Source organism: Rana temporaria, chromosome 2, assembly GCF_905171775.1.
Source record: "Rana temporaria chromosome 2, aRanTem1.1, whole genome shotgun sequence".
Lineage (NCBI taxonomy): Eukaryota > Metazoa > Chordata > Amphibia > Anura > Ranidae > Rana > Rana temporaria.
The window spans coordinates 505,713,415-505,736,734 of record NC_053490.1 but is presented as its reverse complement, the minus strand read 5'-3'; the positions used below and the strand labels follow the sequence as shown (position 1 = coordinate 505,736,734).

The following is a 23,320-nucleotide window of genomic DNA, read 5'->3' as shown; positions in this document are numbered from 1 at the left end:
TGCACTGACGTCACGTGCACAGCGCCACCTGCTGGACGCCTCGCTGTCATCGCTGCAGTGTCAGGATTAGCGCTGGAATTAGAACTGCAAAGAGGACCTGTCACCAGACTGGCACATCTCATCATGTATGGAATGATCTGATGGGAAATGGCGGGTCCGATTGTGAACATTCTAAAATTGTATCTGACTCTGGTTTTGTATAGAAAGGATGCGAGTGGCTGTATGCTGCGCTGGCATTTGTGCGTTTCAGGAACGCACGCAAATTCACATGTTCCCACAATGCACAAAAACCCACATCCTTTTGTACGCATGTGGCGGTGCCGCTGGTTCTTAACCACCTCCATACCGGGCTGTTATACACACATCCATACCAGGCCTATTCTGGCACTTCTCTCCTACATGTATAAATCATAATTTTTTTGCTAGAAAATTACGCAGAACCCCCAAACATTATATATGTTTTTTTAGCAGACACCCTAGAGAATAAAACGACGGTCATTGAAACGTTTTATCTTGCACGCTATTTACGCAATAATTTTTCAAACGCCTTTTTTTTTGGAAAAAAATTGTTTCATGAATTAAAAAAATAACAAAACAGTAAAGTTAGCCCAATTTTTTTGTAAAATATGAAAGATGATGTTACACCGAGTAAATAGATACCTAACATGCCACGCTTTAAAATTGCGCACACTCATGGAATGGCGCCAAACTTCGGTACTTAAAAATCTCCATAGGCAACGCTTTGAAATTTTTTACAGGTTACCAGTTTAGATTTACAGAGGAGATCTAGTGCTAGAATTGTTGCTGGCACTCTAACGCACGCGGCGATACCTCACATATGTGGTTTAAACGGCGTTTACATATGTCGGCGGGACTTGCGTGTGCGTTCGCTTCTGCGTGCAAGCTACTGGGGACAGGGGCGTTAAAAAAAATTTTTTTTTTATTTTTTTTATTTTTTTACATATTTATTATTTTTTTTACACTTTTTTTTTATTTTATTTTTTTATTATCACTTTTATTCCTATTACAAGGAATGTAAACATCCCTTGTAATAGGAATGTGTGTGACAGGTACTCTTTATGGAGAGATGCGGGGTCAATAAGACCCCACATCTCTCCTCCAGGCTGGAAAGCATGAAATCGGTGAAAAAAAATTCACCAATCTCATGCTTGCTGTTGCTTACTTCTTTGTTTACTTACGGGGACCCGGGCGTGACGTCATCACATCGCGCCCGGGTCCTCCGACGGTCATAGAGATGACTGGTGACCATCTGGTCACCAGTCATCTCTATGCTTCCTGCCAGCGCCGGACGATTCGTTCTCCGGGCCCCCGATGGCACGGGAGAGCCCAGAGAAGCACCGGATGGCGGCGGGAGATGTCCCCTCCCGCCGCCTGTAAGAACGATCTAGCGGCGGAACCGCCGCTATGATCGTTCTTACGTTGTGCAGAATCGCCGGCACAAGAGAAGGATATCTGAATGATGCCTCTAGCTGCAGGCATCATTCAGATATCCACCCGCAAAGCCCAGGACGTCACATGACGTCCACCCGGATCGTTAGAGGTCCGTTGTGGACGTCATTTTACAATGGGCTGGTATGGAAGTGGTTAATGGCACTCTAACATGATCTATCTGAATCTGGCCCAATGGCTGCATTTTAACAGGCACAGTGGCTGCAATTGATGGGCACAGTGGCTGCATTTGAGGGGCACAATGGCTGCAATTTTTTAGTTTGTTTGCGCCCCCCAAAATTTTTGAGTTAGAGTGCCATTAAGAACGAGATACGCCAATTCACGAACGTACGCGGGCCCGACGCAGTGTTTTTACGATGTTTACGTAAGGGTTTTCCCAGAAAAATACATCTGCCGCTGGAATTCAGGCACCCAGCATCTGAAAAGGGGCCGGACGCCTGAATAGGGGGTGGCAGCAGCGGCTATAGATAGAATAATGCAATGCATTAATCTATCCATTTGTCATATAGGGGACAGAGGGGCCCCTGAAGAGGGCAGAAACATGTAGTGCATTACCACTAAAACCATTTATTGACTACACGCAACACTGATACATTCACAAAGTAGAAATAAAATCAGGCTTGTCATTTAGGCCGCTCCAGCTGGTGAGGCGGGTGACTCGCATTTTCGGGGGACAAACCCTATTCCTCAAGGCTTGGCACAACCAAGTGGTGAGCCACTATTTGAGAGTTTGCACACTGAGGACACATCCCACCCAACAAGCGGCTGGCGGGGACAATCTTAACCCTCTCCTCGGTGCCTCAATACACCGTCCACCACACAAAAAATAAATACATTCAAATATATGTATAGTTATATGTATACTTGAGTAATATATAGTAAATATATGAATCAGTGTACAAGCACCTGTGAAACCATGATCAGTGCTCTAAAAATAGCAGACAACGCCTCCAAATATATGCCACTTCCTTGTCACTTACTCATCAGTGGCCTAATGGGGACCCCTACTGCCTCATGCTTGTTCGCCCACCATGACCAGCACAGTTGATCCCGGGATTCGGCAGTGCCGGTCATGGCAGGCAAACATATATAAGGCAGTAGGGGTCCCCATTAGGCTAGTGGTCATGGTTTCGTAGGTATCTGATCACCCACAGGTCTCTGTAGACTGATTTATATATTTACCGTACATACCCGAGTATAAGCCGGGGCCCTAATTTTACCACAAAAAACTGGGAAAGCTAGGGTGAGAATGCAGCAGCTACTGTAAGCAGAATAGAGGGTCAACAATGCCCATTTGCATGCCTCACTGTGCCCATCTGCACGCCTCACTGTGCCGATTTGCAACCTCATTGTGCCCATTGCAGCCTTACTGTGCCCATTCTGACTGTGCCCATTGTAGCCTTACTCTGCCCATTGCAGCCTTACTGTGCCCATTCTCACTGTGCCCATTTCAGCCTTTCTGTGCCCATTCTCACTGTGCCCATTGTAGCCATACTGTGTCCATTGCAGCCTTACTGTGCCTATTCTCACTGTGCCCATTGTAGCCCTACTGTGCCCATTCTCACTGTGCCCATTGCAGCCTCAATGGGCGGTGTATTAAGGCACCGAGGAGAAGGTTAAGGTTGTCCCCACCCAGCCATTTGTTGAGTGGGATGTGTCCTGTGCAAACTCTCAAGTAGTGGCTCACCACTTAAAGAGGTTAAGGGGGGGGGGGGGGGGTAAAGTGGGGATAAGTGGGAACAAGGGAGTAGTGGCTGAAGGTAACCCTATAGTTTCTCCACTCAAAGGGGATTTTCCTGGACTATTTCGGTACTGGTAATGAACAAAATACAGTATGATATAAAAATAATAAATTTATTATAAAACAGATACACAATTAACATTTTAAAAAAAATAAACAAAAAACAGATGCTCAGGGATCACCCAAGGGACATCTGTAGTTGTAAATTGATAGATTGGTCAAGGTCTCGACTAGTTTTGCGGTAACTCGCTTCCTCAGGAGAGCCAATCCAATAAATGGCAATTATTGTGTGAGCCGTGGCCGCCATCATGAATACACCCCAGGCGGACAAGGGGGAATGTGAGTGGACCTCCCGACGGGTATGTCAGAAGATAACCCAAAGTGCAAGGGTTGCTGGGGTTGTGAAGGCTGGAACAGGTGGACAAATGGTGAACGGCTAATGCAGCTATATGGAGTGATCCAGGGAGTGATCCACACGGGCGTGTGGATCACTCCCTGTTGGTGGTTGCTGCAAGGTATCACAGGACAGACGCGGCTGGCAGCTGAGGAGGTTTTAGGTATCCCTACCCATTGCCCCAGTCACGGCATTACCATGCCTCTGGAGCTATCACCTACTTTACATACAGGTCCATATTCCTTGCTGGTTGCTAGCAGCATTTTTGGACTGACATATCCTCTTCCCACTACGGGTTATCTTCCGACATACCCGTCGGGAGGTCCACTCACATTCCCCCTTGTCCGCCTGGGGGGTATTCATGATGGCGGCCACGGCTCACACAATAATTGCCATTTATTGGATTGGCTCTCCTGAGGAAGTGGGTTACTGCGAAACTAGTCGAGACCTTGACCAATCTATCAATTTACAACTACATATGTCCCTTGGGTGATCCCTGAGCATCTGTTTTTGTTTATTCTTTTTTAAAATGTTAATTGTGTATCTGTTTTATAATAAATTAATTATTTTTATATCATACTGTATTTTGTTCATTACCAGTACCGAAATAGTCCAGGAAAATCCCCTTTGAGTGGAGAAACTATAGGGTTAGCTTCAGCCACTACTCCCTTGTTCCCACTCATCCCCACTTTACGTGAATAATTGGATGATGGTACGCTTTTATCTTTTACTATGTCTCTTTAAATGAAGCCATACTCCACTTTTTGCACTTAAAGAGGTTGTAAACCTCCATGGGAAAGTTGTACCTATAGGTAAGCCTAAAATAAGGCTTACCTATAGGTACTGTAAATATCTCCTAAACGTGCACCGTTCAGGAGATATTTACCGTTTACTGCGCTGATCGGTGCATTCGCTCTGAAGGAACGGGCGCCCGCGCCATTTCTTCAGTCGAGTGTGCTGTGACCGGCGGCTCCCGCACCCAAGCACGGGAGTGACATCAAGCAGCTCCAGACAATCACAGAGCCGGAGGTGGCGGCCTCAGAAAGGAAGACGGGCGAAGATGCCTGCAGCGGGGAAGACGCAGACTTTGTTTACAGGCAAGTGTCACATAATGTGCTAGTATGCAATGCAAGAAGAAAAACCCACCAGGGTTTACTTCCTCTTTAAGTGGGCTAAGCTCTGAGGAAGGGGGTTTGTCCCCCCAAAACATGTGGCTATAGAGTCACCCGCCTCACCATCTGGAGTGGCCTATATGACAAGCCTAATTGTATTTCTACTTTGTGAGTATATCACCTTTGCGTCTTTTCAATAATAATGTGTTTTGGTGGTAATGCATTAGGCGTTTGCGCCCACTTGTGTATGTTTTTGCAGTGTTTGGAGGACCACCCTGTCTGAGGAGACCATTAAAACCATTGACTGCAATAGTCCTGGTTTTCGGGAAGTCCCGGGATTAAGTGCTGGATGGTATTTTCTTGGTTAGTCTGGTGACTTTATCTGGGCTGCCTGGGTGGAAGAAATACGGAGGGAATTACAATAAAATGGCTCACGCTGACCATGTGCATAAACCCTTAAAGGATAAATTCACCCTTTCGGGCAGAATTTCACTTTTCATAATAAATAGAAGCGTTTTCCAAAGCCATTTCTGGCCCAGCCATCACACTGTGCATTTCTCTCACCTACTATATCCCCTGGAGGTTTAAAATCTTTTCAGTTTATTTGACTTTTTTAAATGATTTTCAAATTCCATCACTTCCAGTAGATTGTCTCTCAGCATTCACTTCCTGTTAGGTCATCTCCCAGAGGTGTTGCCTTGTTGCATAAAGAGGGTGTAACGGTCAGGGGTTAACGCCATTACGATATTCCATTCCACCAACCCAAGACGGCTTATCGACACTCCACAATCCAGCAAACAGGACCCATTGGATTTCCCCCAGAAAACAAGACACACAGCTCTGTTCTCTGGTTCCAAACGAATAGACACTTTAATGACAAACTCCGGCTCTTTTTATACAGTAAAAAGCATGCTGCAGTAATCAAAGGGATGACACACTCCACCCACAACATCATACAATGGGTACTAACGAGTTCCCCTCAATCCACATCTTAGACAGACATTCTGACTCCGCGATAAGCTATTCTCACCTGCTACACAATACACATTCCTTTAGTAAACATAAGTCAGACGTCTGACCTTTAGAGTGTGCTAACTCACAACACATATTAGCATCAATAGAACTTTCACACAATACAGTGTTAATTAGCATCACACAATGAAATATCTTAGGAGCCAGACTTAATTAACACCTTAACAGTATGTGTCCCCACATTGAATGAATCACACTATTATTGACCTGTTGGGTTCAGAATTAACCACCTGTAATATTTCAAGATATCCTGCAATACATTGTGAATTATCCTTACTGTCCCATCTCATGTAATCCGAGATATCATTTCTCAGTCATCCTATGCCCCTAGTGGACATAGGATGACCCTAGACCCAAAAGTCATTGGTGAAGCTGAAACAGGAGTACCCCGCATCCTTCAAGAGACTCTGGGTCCCACGGGCCATACCGTTACAGAGGGTATGATAGGGTATGATAGGGCGTGTTCACCACTCTGGACCACACCTCCCTCATTACAATACCACCTTCCATCTACTTATTATACAGTTGCAATAAAAAGTATGTGAACCCTTTTGGAATGATATGGATTTCTGCACAAATTGGTCATAGAATGTGATCTGATCTTCATCTAAGTCACAACAATAGACAATCACAGTCTGCTTAAACTAATAACACACAAAAAATTTAATGTTACCATGTTTTTATGGAACACACCATGTAAACATTCACAGTGCAATTGGAACAAGTATATGAACCCCTAGACTAATGACATCTCCAAGAGCTAATTGGACTCTTGTTGGCTGACACCTCACTCGAATCAATGAGATGAGATGGGAGGTGTTGGTTACAGCTGCTCTGCCCTATAAAAAACACACACCAGTTTTGCTTTTCACACAAAGCATTGCCTGGTGTGAATGATGCCTCGCACAAAAGAGCTCTTAGAAGACCTACTATTAAGAATTGTTGACTTGTATAAAGCTGGTAAGGGTTATAAAAGTATCTCCAAATGTCTTGCTGTTCATCAGTCCACGGTAAGACAAATTGTCTATAAATGGAGAAAGTTCAGCACTGCTGCTACTCTCCCTAGGAGTGGCCGTCCTGTAAAGATGACTGCAAGAGCACAGCGCAGACTGTTCAATGAGGTGAAGAAGAATCCTAGAGTGTCAGCTAAAGACTTACAAAAGTCTCTGGCATATGCTAACATCCCTGTTAGCGAATCTACGATACGTAAAACACTAAACAAGAATGGATTTCACGGGAGGATACCACAGAGGTAGCCACTGCTGTCCAAACAAAACATTGCTGCATGTTTACAGTTTGCACAAGAGCACCTGGATGTTCCACAGCAGTACTTGCAAAATATTCTGTGGACAGATGAAACCAAAGTTGAGTTTGGAAGAAACACACAACACTATGGCCCGGATTCACAAAGCACTTACGCCGACGTATCTCGAGATACGCCGCGTAAGTGTAACTATGCGCCGTCGTATCTGTGCGCCACATCCGACCGACGTAACTTTCCTACGGCGGCGTATCGTGGGCGCATATTTACGCTGGCCGCAAGGGGCGCTCCCATTGATTTTCTATGCACATATGCAAATGAGGGAGATACGCCGATTCACGAACGTAGTTGTGCCCGGTGCATAATATACGCGTTTTGCATAAGACTTACGTCCAGCGTAAAGTTATTCCCCATATAGGAGGCACAACTCATGCAAAGGTATGGACCAGGGAACACAGCCGTCGTATTTTATGTCGTTTACGTAGTTCCTGAATATGGCTAGGCGTAGGTTACGTTCACGTCGTAGGCAGTGATTCGACGTATCTTAGGCAGTTGTTTCGACGTGATTCTGAGCATGCGCACTGGGATGCGTCCACGGGACAGCGCATGCGCCGTACGTTATTTGTATCTCTATGATGCTCAATCCATCATTTACATGGGGTCACACCTCATTTGCATGGCTCACGCCCACTTCCACTTACGACGAGTTACGAGTAAGAAACTCAGCGTAGATTTGGAGGCAAGTGCTTTGTGAATCCAGTGCTTGCCTCTGTGCGCTGCGTCGGCGTAGCGTATATTAGATACGCTACGCCCGCATAACTATGCGCCAATGTATGTGAATCCGGGCCTATGTGTGGAGAAAAAGAGGCACAGCACACCAACATCAAAACCCTTATCTCTACTGTGAAGTATGGTGGTGGGGGCATCATGGTTTGAGGCTGCTTTTCTGCGTCAGGGCCTGGACGGATTGCTATCAAAAAAATGAATTCCCAAGTTTATCAAGACATTATGCAGGAGAACTTAAGGCCATCCGACCACCAGCTGAAGCTCAACAGAAGATGGGTGTTGCAACAGGACAACATCCCAAAGAATAGACGTAAATCAACAACAAAATGGCTTAAACAGAAGAAAATACAGCTTCTGGAGTGGCCCAGTCAGAGTCCTGACCTCACCCCGGTTGAGATGCTGTGGCATGACCTCAAGAAAGCGATTCACACCAGACATCCCAAGAATATTGCTGAACTGAAACAGTTCTGTAAAGAGGAATGGTGAAGAATTACTCCTGACCGTTGTGCATGTCTGATCTGCAACTACAGGAAACGTTTGGTTGAAGTTATGCTGCCAAAGGAGGTTCAACCAGTTATTAAATCCAAGGGTTCACATACTTTTTACACCTGTACTGTGAATGTTTACATGGTGTGTTTAATAAAAACATGGTAACATTTAATTATTTGTGTGTTATTAGACTGTTGTGATTGTCTATTGTTGTGACTTAGGCCTTGTACACACGACCGAACATGTCTGCTGAAACTGGTCCGCGGACCAGTTTCAGCAGACATGTTCGGTCGTGTGTACGGCCGACCGGACAGGTTTCCAGCGGACATTTGTCCAGCCGACCGTTTTGCAGCGGACAAATGTTTCTTAGCATGCTAAGAAACATGTCCGCTGGAAGCCTGTCCGTCGGACATGTTCGGTCGTCTGTACAGACTCACCGGACATGTCCGATCGGCCGCCATCCCTCGCATGCGTCAAAGTGATTCGACGCATGCGTGGAAGCTTTGAACTTCCAGGGCCGCGCACGTCGCTGCGTCATTGTCGCGGCCACGTCCCCGCGTATCGTGTACGCGCGGATTTCTGTCTGATGGTGTGTACAACCATCAGACAGAAATCTCCGGGCGGACATGTCCGCTGAAAACGCTCCGGCAGACCGTTTTCAGCGAACAGTCCGTCCGTCTGTACGAGGCCTTAGAGGAAGATCAGATCACATTTTATGACCAATTTGTGCAGAAATCCATATCATTCCAAAAGGGTTAACACAATTTTATTGCAACTGTACAATCTGATTGTTCAATCTCCTTTAGATCTCCCATCAGCTATGTAGTATGAGGGCCTGTCTGATTTGAAACAAATTGAATGGATTTGTCAAGTGTGTCCTATTCCAGAGTACAAGTACATAGGAAGGAGTGGACAGAGACACTTGTCTGGCCTCGATCACATCTCCGCGTAGCGAAAACTTACATTCCTGCATGCATTTGTTTTGGGGGGGGGGTTTGGAGCGTTTTAACTTGTCAAGCATAGGGCAGCCCATTCACTTAAATGGGCTTCCCTATGCATTACAATTGTCCCAGAGAAGCTCCAGAACTTTTTTTTGGAGAGGAGCATGGTGCGTAACCGCAGTTTTTGATACGGTTGCTGCACTTGGGGTGCCTTTAACCACTTAACGCCCGCCGCACGCCTATTTACGTCCACAGAATGGCACGTACAGGCAGATGGGCGTATATATACGTCCCTGCCTTCTAGCGGGTCGGGGGTCCGATCGGGACCCCCTCCGCTGCGTGCGGCGGAGCGGATTCCCGCGGGGAGCGATCCGGGACGACGGCGCGGCTATTCGTTTATGGCCGCCCCGTAGCGATCGCTCCCCGGAGCTGAAGAACGGGGAGAGCCGTATGTAAACACGGCTTCCCCGTGCTTCACTGTGGCGGCGCATTGATCGAGTGATCCCTTTTATAGGGAGACTCGATCGATGACGTCAGTCCTACAGCCACACCCCCTACAGTTGTAAACACACACTAGGTGCACCCTAACTCCTACAGCGCCCCCTGTGGTTAACTCCCAAACTGCAACTGTCATTTTCACAATAAACAATGCAATTTAAATGCAGTCACGAAAAAAATCGTTGATCGCCGCCAATAGTAGTAAAAAAAATAAAATTAAATTAAGAAAAATGCAAAAAAACTATCCCCTATTTTGTAAACGCTATAAATTTTGCGCAAACCAATCGATAAACACTTATTGCGATTTTTTTTACCAAAAATAGGTAGAAGAATACGTATCGGCCGAAACTGAGGAAAAAAATGTTTTTATATATGTTTTTGGGGGATATTTATTATAGCAAAAAGTAAAAAATATTGCATTTTTTTTCAAAATTGTCGCTCTATTTTTGTTTATAGCGCAAAAATTAAAAACCGCAGAGGTGATCAAATACCACCAAAATAAAGCTCTATTTGTGGGGAAAAAAGGACGCCAATTTTGTTTGGGAGCCACGACCGCACAATTGTCTGTTAAAGTGACGCAGTGCCGAATCGCAAAACCTGGCCTGGGCATTTAGCAACAAAATGGTCCGGGGCCTAAGTGGTTAACATGTAATGGCAACACAAACACAATTAAAAATCTCAGAAAATAAGAATATTACATAAGACCAATACGAAAAAAAATCTTTTTATTACAGAAATGTTGGCTTACTGAAAAGTATTACCATGTACAGTATAGTATGCACTCAATACTTGGTCAGGGCGATTGACGGTGATTGACGTTTTGACCAAAAACGGGCTCCCCCCGTCGCGTAAGCCGCGTCACGATTGGCGAAAGCAGCCGAACGGCGATGCGCATGCGCAGTATAGCGCCGACTCGCCGTTCGGCTCCTTTCGCCAACCGTGACGCAGCTTACGCGACGGGGGGAGCTCGTTTTTGTACAAAACGTCAATCACAGACATGTTAGGAACGCCCACTCCCGCGGGACTCGCAAGCCGGATGCCACAGGTGAATATGCTGTACAAAGGTATGTACAGCATCAAAAAAATAATAATAGCCTTAATCGTATTGTAATGTGGGGGGCAAGTGTAATAAGAAAAAGTCGTTTTTAGGGTGAACCACCCCTTTAATAAAACACAGTGGACCCACACCAGCAGATGACACGGCTCCCCAAATCTCAACCTCATCCAATCAGATTATTCCTTGTATTTGTTGAAAAAATACATACACATACTTTGAATGCATAGCAAGTGACCCCCTGCTGTCACTATGCAGAGGGGGAAGCTGCTCACACAGGACCTAGAAGAGCACGGCTCTCAGTCTATGAATCATGGACTGCTACAATGATTCACAACGTTCTCAGTGGCCCTCTGGATATCAGCCAAACTCCAATTAAATGCCAAAGTATAAAATAACCAGTAATAAGTCATGAGCGTAAGTCTATTAATGAGTTTTTCTCATTTGTTGGTCTAGTGATGTTTTTTGTCAGTCTAGTTGTCTTTTTGTTTTAAACCTTTTCATACTGAAAAGGTATTTCTCCTTGAGGGGATACAAAATAGTCGGCAAAGGTGTTCCGGACCAGCATGCCACTAGCAGGCCCTCGGACGGTGCTCCATGACACGTCATGTAACGGGTTATTGAGGATCTGCTCAAACACAAAACCATCTCTTAGAAGCACCACATTATGTAGAACACAAGCAGCCTTTATGATGTCCTGGACAAAGTTGGCTTCTAACTGAATGGGAGAATAGAAAACCCGCCATTTGTTGGCCAGGATCCCAAAGGCACCATCTATCATCCTTCTTGCACGGATCAGCCTGTAGTTGAAGACTTTGCGGATTGGGGTTATGTTCCTGGTGGGGAAGGGTCTCAGGATATTCTCCGATAGTCCAAAAGCCTCATCTGCAACAAAAACGCATGGCATGGGATTACTACTTGATCCAGGTAAAGGTCTGTATTCCGGTAACTTCAATTTGCCCTCTTTTAGCTTGCGACCCAAGGTAGACTTCTTAAAAATACTACAGCAGCCTGTGGCTCCGTAAGCACCGACATCTATGGTGATAAAACTGTAGTTACTATCTACCAAGGCCAGTAATACAAAAGAATGTTTACTGGCATCCCAGTGCCTCTTCCCGCTATTCGGTGGCATTTTCATCCGAATGTCTTTGGCATCGAGAGCTCCAACACAGTTCGGGAAGCTGGTAGTGGCATAGAAGTCCTCAGCTATTTGCATCCACTTCTCTTTGGTTGGCTCTGGCATAAAGACTTTAAACAGAGTGTCACATATCGCTTTGCAGGTCTCCCGAACGATTAACCTGATGGTTGCTTTTCCAATCAGAAATCGGAAATGGAGGGAAGTGAAACTTTGTCCGGTGGCCAGGTATCTGTCAAATGATAAGAAATTCAGTTAAAGAGGTTGCAAACCCTATTTTTTATTTTATTTTTTAAAACCTGTAAGACAAAGGCATCGCATACTAGCTCATTATGAAATACTTACCCTAGGCTGCTTTCACACTGAGGCGTGCAGCCGCGCTATTTGTAGCGCGGCTATACCGCCGTATTTACCGCGATATTCGGGCGCTAGCGGTGAGGTTTTAACCCCCGCTAGCGGCCGAAAAAGGGTTAATACCGCGCTTTCCCATTGATTTCAATGGGAAGGCGCGGTATAGGAGCGGTGAACACACCGCTCCTATACCGCGGTAAAGATGCGGCTAGCAGGACTTTTGGTGCGCTCCTGCTAGCGCACCGCTTCAATGTGAAAGCCTTCGGGCTTTCACATTGAACACTACAGGGCATGATTTTTCATGCGGTATAGCAGCACTATTTTTAGCGCTGTACCGCATGAAAAACGCCCCAGTGTGCAAGGGGCCTTAGAACAAAGTCCCTGCAGCAGCGCTTGTACATCACTGAGACGGCTGACATCTTCCCCCGGTGTTTATTCCAGGTTCGCGGGCCCCGGCGCTGTGATTGGCTGGAGCCACGCTGATGTCACTCCCAGGCATGCATGCGGGAGCCACCGGTCAAGGCACAGGGCCCTGAATAAGCAGCGCGGATGTTTTTTCTTATATAAACGATGCACGTTTAGGAGATAGGTACATTACCTTACTATACGCTTACCTGTAGGTGCAATTAAAAAGGAAGTTTTACTTCCTCTTTAATGGAACAGACCAGAAACAAAGATTATACCCACTTATGTTATGCACACTAACCTATGTAGGTGCGTTTTTGTATTCCCTTCTTACTTTAGTATTATCACCACCCTCATATAACACAATTTTATTGTCCTATACCCAATTAATGCGCACCTCTTTGCCTTTATAGGTACACATCTATATATAAAACCACTTATTATATAGAACATTATATAAATATATACTAAACACATTTTAGGATACTTTCTTGGTGTATTCCTGCTTGCCCATACCTAATATATAAAACTAAAAATCCAATTAAGCGCATTATATAATGCACTTTATATTGTTTCCAATGCGCTGCATGCCCCGTAGGGGCCATTTTCCCAATTGTGACTCCCTGCAAGTCGCATGTGGCCATTTTGACGCTGCATCCTGGTGCCAGGTGCCTGGGGAGCCATCAGGATTTCTTTTAAGGCTTTTTAGTGAAAACTCTGGTCCAAGAAGGTTCCTTTTTTATACACAGCTAACTGGTAACTATGTACTTTATATATATTTCTTGCCGTTTTGGAATATACCTGGGTAGGATTTGAAAATTCATTATGTAATCTCTTACAGCAAACCAAAAAACCTCTGAAGAAGATCCCTATGGGGTTGAAACACGTGAGGATGGTATATGCACAGATGCATGTAGCATGTCAACTTGTATAACAATTTTGGTTTTGCACCATTGTGTATGGATTTTTATATTCTTCTTCATACCAGAGTTTATATTATAATTGTCATGATTCACACCACATGTCTACATCCAATATTTTTTTTTTAAACATAACAATGCATATTATTTATAATTATTGCATTTTTGCTTGCCTAAAAACCCCATCGGGGGAACTCTCCCATATCGCACACATCCGGGGTGAGAAGCACCATTCACTCTCAATATGTGTCTTTTCCATTTCATACCCACTTATGTTTAAAGGGGTTGTAAAGGAAAAAAAAGTTATTTCTTCTGTCTGTAACTCAACACCGTAATGCAAGGCTTTCTCCCTGGTGTGGAGAAAGCCTCTTGAGGGGGGAGGGGGCGAGCAGGAGTGTCAGGACACCCACTAACACACAGCTCCTTTCTCTATCTGCAAAGTAGAGAGCGTCCTGACTTGCCTGATTGCCCCCTCCCCCCACAAGAGGCTTTTTCCACACCAGGGAGAAAGCCTCGCATTACGGTGTGTAGTGACAAACAGAAGAACAGGAAGTGAGGATTTCTCAGAAGAAATAAGGACATTTAAAAGCAAAATGGAAGGATGAGGTAAGTGAAGGAGGACTGCACTAAGGTAAAGGAAGCTATTCAGGGAAAAAAAATGTTTTCCTTTACAACCCCTTTAACCTTTTAGCTGCTGAAGCTTTCATGTACACGGTATGTTTTTACAACCTCCCCTGAATGATTTAACCTGACAGATAGTAAACGACATTTAAAACGTTAGTTTTGCCGCGTTTACAGGTATTTTGCCACATTTGCATTTGGAAATGTTTAAAAAAAAATATTATATATAATTTTTATTTATTTTTTCAAATAGCCAAAAATGAAAAACGCCTGTAAATGAAAACGCAGCTAAACGCGAGTTAGCGCGTTTACAAGCTGTTACAGGCATTTCAAATGCCTCTGAACATCCGTCCTGAATACATTTTTTTGCGTTCCACAAAAAATGCTTCTAAACTCAACTGCCTAGAAACTACTATAAACGACCCTGTGTACATGTCCTGATAAGATAACATAGAGGAGAGTTCAGGGGCAGCTGAAAAAAACGGCCATTTGCTCCTAAACGTCCGTTTACCAGAAGCAGTGTACATGAGGTCTTAGGCTCCATTGTACATGGGAAGTTTTTACAACCTCTCCTGAACGATTTAACTTGACAGATAGTAACCCACATTTAAAACGTCTGTTTTGCCGCGTTTAAATGCCGCGTTTGTGTTTAGAAGCATTTAAAATATATATATATATATATATATACACATACATACATATACACACACACACACACACACACACACACACACACAGTGGGCCAAAAAAGTATTTAGTCAGCCACCAATTGTGCAAGTTCTCCCACTTAAAAAGATGAGAGAGGCCTGTAATTGTCATCATAGGTATACCTCAACTATGAGAGACAAAATGTGGAAACAAATTCAGACAATCACATTCACATGCAAATCATGGTGGAAAATAAGTATTTGGTCTCCTCTACAAACAAGCAAGATTCCTGTCTCTCACAGACCTGTATCTTCTTCATTAACCACTTCCATACTGGGCATTTTCACCCCCTTCCTGCCCAGACCAATTTTTCGTTTTCAGCACTGTCGCACTTTGAATGACAATTGCGCGGTCGTGCGACATGGTTCCCAAACAAGATTGACGCCGTTTTTTTCCCCACAAATAGAGCTTTCTTTTGGTGGTATTTGATCACCTCTGCGTTTTTTATTTTTTGCGCTATAAACAAAGGAAGAGCGACAATTTTGAAAAAAACACAATGGCCCAGATTCAGCATAGCTTGCGCTATATTTGCGGGGGAGCAGGGCAACGATTTTGCCCTGCCCCCACGCAAATATTTTGCGCTGCCCTCGATTCACGGAGCAGTAGCTCCGTGACTTGCGAGGGCGCGCCGGCAAATTTGCCCGGCGTAAGCGCGCGCAAGTTAAATGATCCCGCCGGGGGCGGGAATCATTTAAATTAGGCGCGCTCCCGCGCCGAGCGTACAGCGCATGCTCCGTCGGGAAACTTTCCCGACGTGCATTGCGGCAAATGACGTCGCAAGGACGTCATTTGCTTCAAAGTGAACGTGAATGGCGTCCAGCGCCATTCACGAAGCACTTACGCAAACGACATAACATTTGAACGTCGCGACGCGGGAGCGGCGGTATACTTTAGCACAGGCTGCCCCTGCTATTAGAAAGGGCAGCCTTGCGCTAAAGTAGCCGTACGGAAACTCCGTACCTGGCTTGCGCGGGGCCCGCGCAAGATTGTGAATCAGTGGTAGTATGCAATTTGCATACTACACGCTGATCACAATGGGAGCGCCCCCTAGCGGCCAACGCAAGAATGCAGCCTAAAATCTGCGAGGCATAAGAGCCTTATGCCGCGCAGATTTTAGGCTGCAGCCGGTGTAACGAGGTTCCTGAATCAGGAGCACTCGTTACACCGGAGCAAGTAAGCAATTGCGCCGTGTAACTCATGGTTACACGGGCGCAATTGCTTCTTGAATCTGGGCCAATATCTTTTACTTTTTGATTTAATAAATATCATAATTTTTTTTTTTTTAAATCTTTTTTTTTCCCTCAGTTTAGGCCGCTACGCATTCTTCTACATATTCTTGGCAAAAAAAAAAAAAATTGCAATAAGCGTATTTGATCGGTTTGCGCAAAAGTTCTAGCATCTACAAAATAGGGAATAGAATTATGGCATTTTTTTATTTTTTTTTACTAGGAATGGCGGAGATCTGTGATTTTTTTTTATTGTGACCGTGACACTGCAACGGACACATCGGTCACTTTTGACACTTTTTTGGACCAAAAAAACTGCACTGATTACTGTGTAAATGTGACTGGCAGGGAAGGGGTTAACACTAGGGGGCGCTGAAGGGATTAAAAATGTTCCCTGAAGTGTGTTCTAACTGTAGGGGGAGGGGGACTCACAAGGGGAGGAGATCGATGTGTGTTCCTCTGTACTGGGAACACACATCTGTCTCCTCACCGCTTACAGGGCACGCGCACCGGGTCCCGAGCAATGTGGCGGGGGCGCGAGTGCTCCCCCTAGCCGCCCGAGAAGGCTAGGACGTCATATGACGTCCAGTCTGAGGGACGGAGGGTTCACGCCAACGTCATTTTACTATGACGGTAGGGAACAGGTTAAGAGGCTCCTCTCTCCTCCACTCATTACCTGTATTAATGGCTCCTGTTTGAACTTGTTATCAGTATAAAAGACACCTGTCCACAACCTCAAACAGTCACACTCCAAAGTCCACTATGGTGAAGACCAAAGAGCTGCCGAAGGACACCAGAAACAAAATTGTAGAACTGCACCAGGCTGGGAAGACTGAATCTGCAATAGGCAAGCAGTTTGGTGTGAAGAAATCAACGGTGGGAGCAATAATTAGAAAATGGAAGACATATAAGACCACTGATAATCTCCCTCGATCTGGGGCTCCACGCAAGATCTCACCCCGTGGGGTCAAAATGATCACAAGAACGGTGAGCAAAAATCCCAGAACCACACGGGGGGACCTAGTGAATGACCTGCAGAGATCTGGGACCAACGTAACAAAGGCTACCATCAGTAACACACTATGCCGCCATCAGATCCTGCAGTGCCAGACGTGTCCCCCTGCTTAAGCCAGTACATGTCCGGGCCCGTCTGAGGTTTGCTAGAGAGCATTTGGATGATCCAGAAGAGGATTGGGAGAATGTCATATGGTCAGATGAAACCAAAGTAGAACTGTTTGGTAGAAACACAACTCATCGTGTTTGGAGGAGAGAGAATGCAGAGTTGCAACCAAAGAACACCATACCTACTATGAAGCATGGGGGTGGCAACATCATGCTTTGGGGCTGTTTCTCTGCAAAGGGAACCGAACGACTGATCCGTGTACATGAAAGAATGAATGGGGCCATGTATCGTGAGATTTTGAGTGCAAACCTCCTCCCATCAGCAAGGGCATTGAGGATGGAACGTGGCTGTGTCTTTCAGCATGACAATGATCGCAAACACACCACCCGAGCAACGAAGGAGTGGCTTTGTAAGAAGCATTTCAAGGTTCTGTGGCCTAACCAGTCTCCAGATCTCAACCCCATAGAAAACCTTTGGAGGGAGTTGAAAGTCTGTGTTGCCCAGCGACAGCCCCAAAACATCACTGCTCTAGAGGAGATCTGCATGGAGGAATGGGCCAACATGCCCCAGTTGAAGTCCCTCTAGGATGAAACGCGTAGGGCCTGTTTTTTTTACCATTTCTCATATTGCCCTTTTTATATTTGTGATCACTTTTATTGTATTTGCTGGTTTTATTCTAATAAAACCCAAAAATCTTTTTTGACCTGCACCATTGGGGTTGTGTTTTCTCTCTCTCCCCCATACATTGTTTGGAGTCTTCCATTCCACTCCACCCACCCCTCAAGGGGTTCACCATTATCCTTCCCATCCACCGTTGAGCGGACATCTTGAATCAATGAATGAATGAATAAATGACTTGTATAGCGCTACACATGCAAACTGAATCGCCTCTGGGCGCTTTTTCCAGCCAGTGTCTGCTTGGCTGGTGCGGTCATTTTACCCTGTAGGATCTCGACACGCTTGGGACACACAGTCATACAACAGATATACATATATATACTGGGCCAATTTTTGGACAGGATCCAATTCACCTACCAGCATGTCTTTGGAGGGGGGGAGGAAACCGGAGTACCCGGAGGAAACCCACGCAGGCACAGGGAGAACATGCAAACTCCAAGAAGATGGTGTTGTGGTCGGGATTCGACCCTTTTGCTGCTAGGCGAAAGTGCTACTCACTGCACCACTGTGCTGCCCTTGGGATAATCAGGACATCCATCCAGGATATCGTGCATCCATGGCCCTCCACTGCTGACCTCTTCCATCTGCGATCCAGTCTGAGGAAGCCGAGCTGAGTACGCCCCGTGAGTGTCCATGCCTGATTGATCTACTGTCGCTGACAGGTAGATCCACGCTTTCTGGTAAGCGCAATTTCATCTCTATTTTGAAAGTGACCCGTTTTCTGTGAGGATCCACGTTGTCATTCCACTATCCATTCATCTCACCGTTTTTGGATGGACTTTTTAGTGTTTTATTATTTTTTATAGTGTTTTCTTCTACACCAGTTTATTCATTTATTATTGTTATTTGTGTGTTTTTTTGGCACCACATCACAGTTTTAGCACAGTGATTATTGATTTAATATTTTCCAAGAGAAATCATTGTCTCTATGGTATCACGGCGCTACATTTTCTTTTTCACACACCAGCAACAGTGTGTGACAACCTTGTGAAGACTTACAGAAAACGTTTGACCTTTGTCATTCCCAACAAAGGATATATAACAAAGTATTGAGAGGAACTTTTGATGGACCAAATACTTATTTTCCACAATAATTTGCAAATAAATTATTTCCAAATCAGACAATGTGATTGTCTGGATTTGTTTCCACATTTTGTCTCTCATAGTTGAGGTATACCTATGATGACAATTACAGTCCTCTCTCATCTTTTTAATTTAATTTTTTTTTTATTATTATATATATATATATATATATATATATATATATATATATATATATATATATATATATATATATATATTTGAAATAGCCAAAAACTAAAAAGGCCTATAAACAAAACACGGCTAAACGCGGGTTACCGCGTTTAGCGTCTAAAACGTCGGAAACTTTGGTGTCTGAACTCATTTTTTTGCCTTCAAAAAAAGTCCTATAAACGCAACTGCCTGAAAACGACAGTAAACAAACCTGTGTACATGTACACATACGATAACATTAAATGACTTCAGGGGCAGTTGAAAAAAGTGTCCAACTGCCTCTGAACGTCCATTTAGCAGACGTTGGGGCCTTAAAGCTAAAATGAAAAAACAAAAACAAATCCATACTTAAAAACAGAAAACATATTTTCTGATAGCAGGAAGAGCAATAGCATAAAATGATGGTAGCTGCAATTTTCAACGATATATACCGTAATATTAGTGCAACTGTTTATAGAGTTCAGTATTTTTATTTCACAAAAAAAATATAAAAAGATGGGACTGATTCATGTAAAAATATACCATATTCTGTCAAGACTTAAAAGGAGTTTTTTTTTATCCTAATGCATTCTATGCATTAAAGTGGTTGTTAATCCACTATGTACAATTTACACCAACTTCTCTGTTTATTAATATAAGAATGGTGTCAGTAGGACAGAGGAATGTGGCAGTAGGGCAAATGAATGTGGCAGTAGGGCAAAGGAATGTGGAAGTAGGGCAGAGGAATGTGGCAGTAGGGCAGAGGAATGTGGCAGTAGGTCAGAGGAATGTGGCAGTAGGGCAGAGGAATGTGGCAGTAGGGCAGAGGATGGTGTCAGTAGAGCAGAGGATGGTGTCAGAAGAGCAGAGGATGGTGTCAGAAGAGCAGAGGATGGTGTCAGAAGAGCAGAGGATGGTGTCAGTAGGGCAGAGGATGGTGTCAGTAGGGCAGAGGATGGTGTCAGTAGGGCAGAGGACGGTGTCAGTAGGGCAGTGTCGGTCAGTAGAGCAGTGGATGGAGTCAGTAGGGCAGTGGACGGTGTGTGGACAGTGTCAGTAGGACAGAAAAATGTGTCAGTAGGGCAGAGGATGGTGTTAGTAGGGCAGTGTTGGTCAGTAAGGAAGTGGATGGTGTCAGTAGGGAAGTGGATGGTGTGTGGACAGTGTCAGTAGGACAGTGGAAGGTGTCAGTAGGGCAGAGGATGGTGTCAGTAGGGAAGTGGATGGTGTGTGGACAGTGTCAGTAGGACAGTGGAAGGTGTCAGTAGGGCGGAGGATGGTGTCAGTAGGGCGGAGGATGGTGTCAGTAGGGCGGAGGATGGTGTCAGTAGGGCGGAGGATGGTGTCAGTAGGGAAGTGGACAGTGTCAGAAGGGTAGAGGTTGATGTCAGTAGGGCAGCAGTCAAGGGTGTACACGTGCCACAGCAGGAATTTTACCTTCTGTTGCTTTCTGTGGGCGCTATGACCCACCAATCTTGAACCATTCAATTAAATAGGGCCACTCTGCAAGAGCCCCCCAATGGAATTCTTGTGTGGGGGTTATTGCAGGTGGTGTGAAGGTGATACGTTTCACTGTCTGCTTTAACCCATTGGCTGCTGTACTGCTTAAGATTGCAGAGTGCCTGCAGAGCAGCCTCATTCACTTGAACAGGTCATGTTTGGGAGGTGCTACACAGCGAAAAGTGTGACTGGGCGTATAATTCCTGCTACAGCCATGTGTACACCCCTGGCCATTGCAGCCAACAGGGGTGCCGCTTGGGAGGGGTGGTAAAAACAAGGCACGACTATGGAGTTTTACCACCCCCATTACCATAAATGTAAAGAGCCCTTACTGTCCACCTAAAATAGTAACAAAGAGTTCACAGAGTTTTAGATGCTATTATGGCCATTTCAATATCGTGCAAGACACTCTGACCTAAAGGAGATTGGAGTGCCCACTTTCAGTTCACCACAGATCTCTTCTCTCTCATCTTGCAGCTCCTGCGGACATTGCTCCAGCTAGCAGGATTGAGAGGCGGCATTCAGGAGAGATCACTCCACCTTATACTGCAGCCGGAACTACAGAAGAGGTATCGCTGATGCTCCTGCTTTGCTCTGTCTGCGGCCTGGCATCTGCTTAGCTGAATGACAGAAGTACCCCACTGTGTTTGATGTTGTGGGTTCGGCAACCTGGTGCAAAGGTGCGATCTCTCAGTCATCAAGCCACAGTACACTGGTAGATCGCGATCAACTGGTTGGTGACTCCCACTTTAAAGCAAACCTGTTGCTTTGCACTGTTTGCTATGGAACAGTGGCCGCTGGTGCTCAAAATTTTTGGGGGGCGCAAACAAACTGAAAAAAAAAACATCAATTGCAGCCACTGTGCCCATCAAACGCAGCTACTGTGCCCATCAAATGCAGCCACTGCGCCCATCAAACGCAGCCAGTGTTCCCATCAATTGTTGCCAGTGTGCTCATCAATTGCTGCCAGTGTGCTCATCAATTGCCGCCAGTGTGCCCATCAATTGCTGCCAGTGTGCCCATCAATTGCTGCCAGTGTGCTCATCAATTGCCACCAGTGTGTCCATCAATTGCCACCAGTGTGCTCATCAATTGCCACTACTGTGCCCATCAAATGCTGCCAGTGTGCATCCCCCATCCGCCCAGCACTTACCTTGTCTTGGTGGGGCAGCAGGTCACGGCGGCAGGCAGTGTCCGATGTCTTCCGCGTTCCTGTCTTCTCCCGTCGTCTCTTCCCATCCTCTGCGATAGGCGTCCAATCACAGCGCCTGTCATTTCAGCCAATCAGGTGACAGGTAACAGACCGAGCACCTGATTGGCTGAGATACGGTTCAGTGTTCGGAAAGTGAATGTTCATTCGCTTTGCTAACACAAGCATTGCGCCCACTGTTCACCTTTTTGGATGCCTATTAGAGCCTATGGCTCTAATCAGGTGCTTCCAAAAAATACCCCGCTGCTGTATTTCAGGTGCCCGGCGCCCGAAAAGGGGCCGGACACCTGAATAGGGGGTGGCAGCGGTAACCATAGATAGATTCATGCAATGCATGAATCTATCTATAGTTATAGACAGATGGAAGGAGAGAGGGGGAGGCGCCCGTGCGCCCTTTATGGACGCACCGCTACTGCTATGGAACAGCATTCTCATCTCCAGTCCTCAAGGCGCCCCAACAGGTCATGTTTTCAGTATTTCCATTATTTTGCACAGGTGATTTGATCAGTTTCACTGCCCTAGTAATTACTACAGCTATTTCATCTGAGGAAAATCCTGAAAACATGACCTGTTGAGGCGCCTTGAGGACTGGAGGAGTTGAGAAAAATCATTTTACAGTACTTTCTAGACTGGACTTTCTGGTTCCTGAATAACATATTCATTGTTACGTCCAATCTAACATAATTTTTCTTACATTGGCCAACCTACTTTATAGTGACGCAGAGCCGCTCCTCGGGGGATATGGCCAGTCTCATCTGCGTGTCGCTCCGTATGAGCGCCGGCCTCAGGAACTCCAGCAGCTCATCGAACGTTCCGATGGACATCTTGAAGTAGTTGAAGAACCTCTTGGGACACGTGCGCAGATCTCCATAACGGAGGTGAAACTGTCCCTTGGAGAACCTCTGGCTGGTCAGCGGGTGCACCCAGTAATTCCTCACCGTCTGACGTCTACGCTTTCTCTTTTTGTTCACCACATAACCCAGAACCAGCAACCAGAACTGGATCTCGTGGTCCGTGGACATCTTTACACGAGCAAAAAAAATAAAAAAATGACCAAAAATGTATTTCAGCCAACCAAATCCAGATCCTTCTACTGTCTACATCACCCAACAATTCTGGGTTTAGAAAATGGTTTAAAATGTCCTTGAATGACAACAAAGGCCAAAGCGTTATTTTTTTCTAACGGTACAAACTATTAATAAGCCTCAAAATTCTGATATATTACTTGTGTAGTTCTATAGTAATGTGTTATATAAAATAATGCGACAGATCAGGACCGATCACTTTTCAGGACATACAAATGATGTTTCGGTTTGGGGGTCACGGATTGTACATCTGATGCTATTTTGGTCTGTTGTTCCAGCTGGTTCTGTGACATCAACAGACCTCCAGAAGCTAGACGGTGACTACGACTACTACACACATCTGTTCT

The 23,320-nt window shown here is 45.2% G+C and overlaps 1 protein-coding gene across 1 annotated transcript; it reads right to left on the bottom strand.

Annotated features, from left to right (window-relative positions):
• Positions 1 to 10,926: 10,926 nt before the first annotated feature.
• Positions 10,927 to 23,292, bottom strand: LOC120927918. Its single transcript, XM_040338932.1, has 2 exons — positions 22,597 to 23,292; positions 10,927 to 12,145 (listed from the first exon to the last, which is right to left on the bottom strand). The coding sequence occupies exons 1-2, from the start codon at positions 22,908 to 22,910 to the stop codon at positions 11,269 to 11,271; spliced, it is 1,191 nt and encodes a 396-aa protein (XP_040194866.1). The 5' UTR covers positions 22,911 to 23,292; the 3' UTR covers positions 10,927 to 11,268.
• Between the last annotated feature and the right edge of the window lie 28 nt (positions 23,293 to 23,320).

Excerpts from the sequence above, each read along its gene's own strand:
- LOC120927918 (XM_040338932.1), bottom strand. The coding sequence starts at position 22,910 with ATGTCCACGGACCACGAGATCCAGTTCTGGTTGCTGGTTCTGGGTTAT. Across the intron at positions 12,146-22,596 it reads CGGCTCTGCGTCACTATAAA|ATACCTGGCCACCGGACAAA; the intron begins GTAGGTTGGCCA and ends ATCATTTGACAG.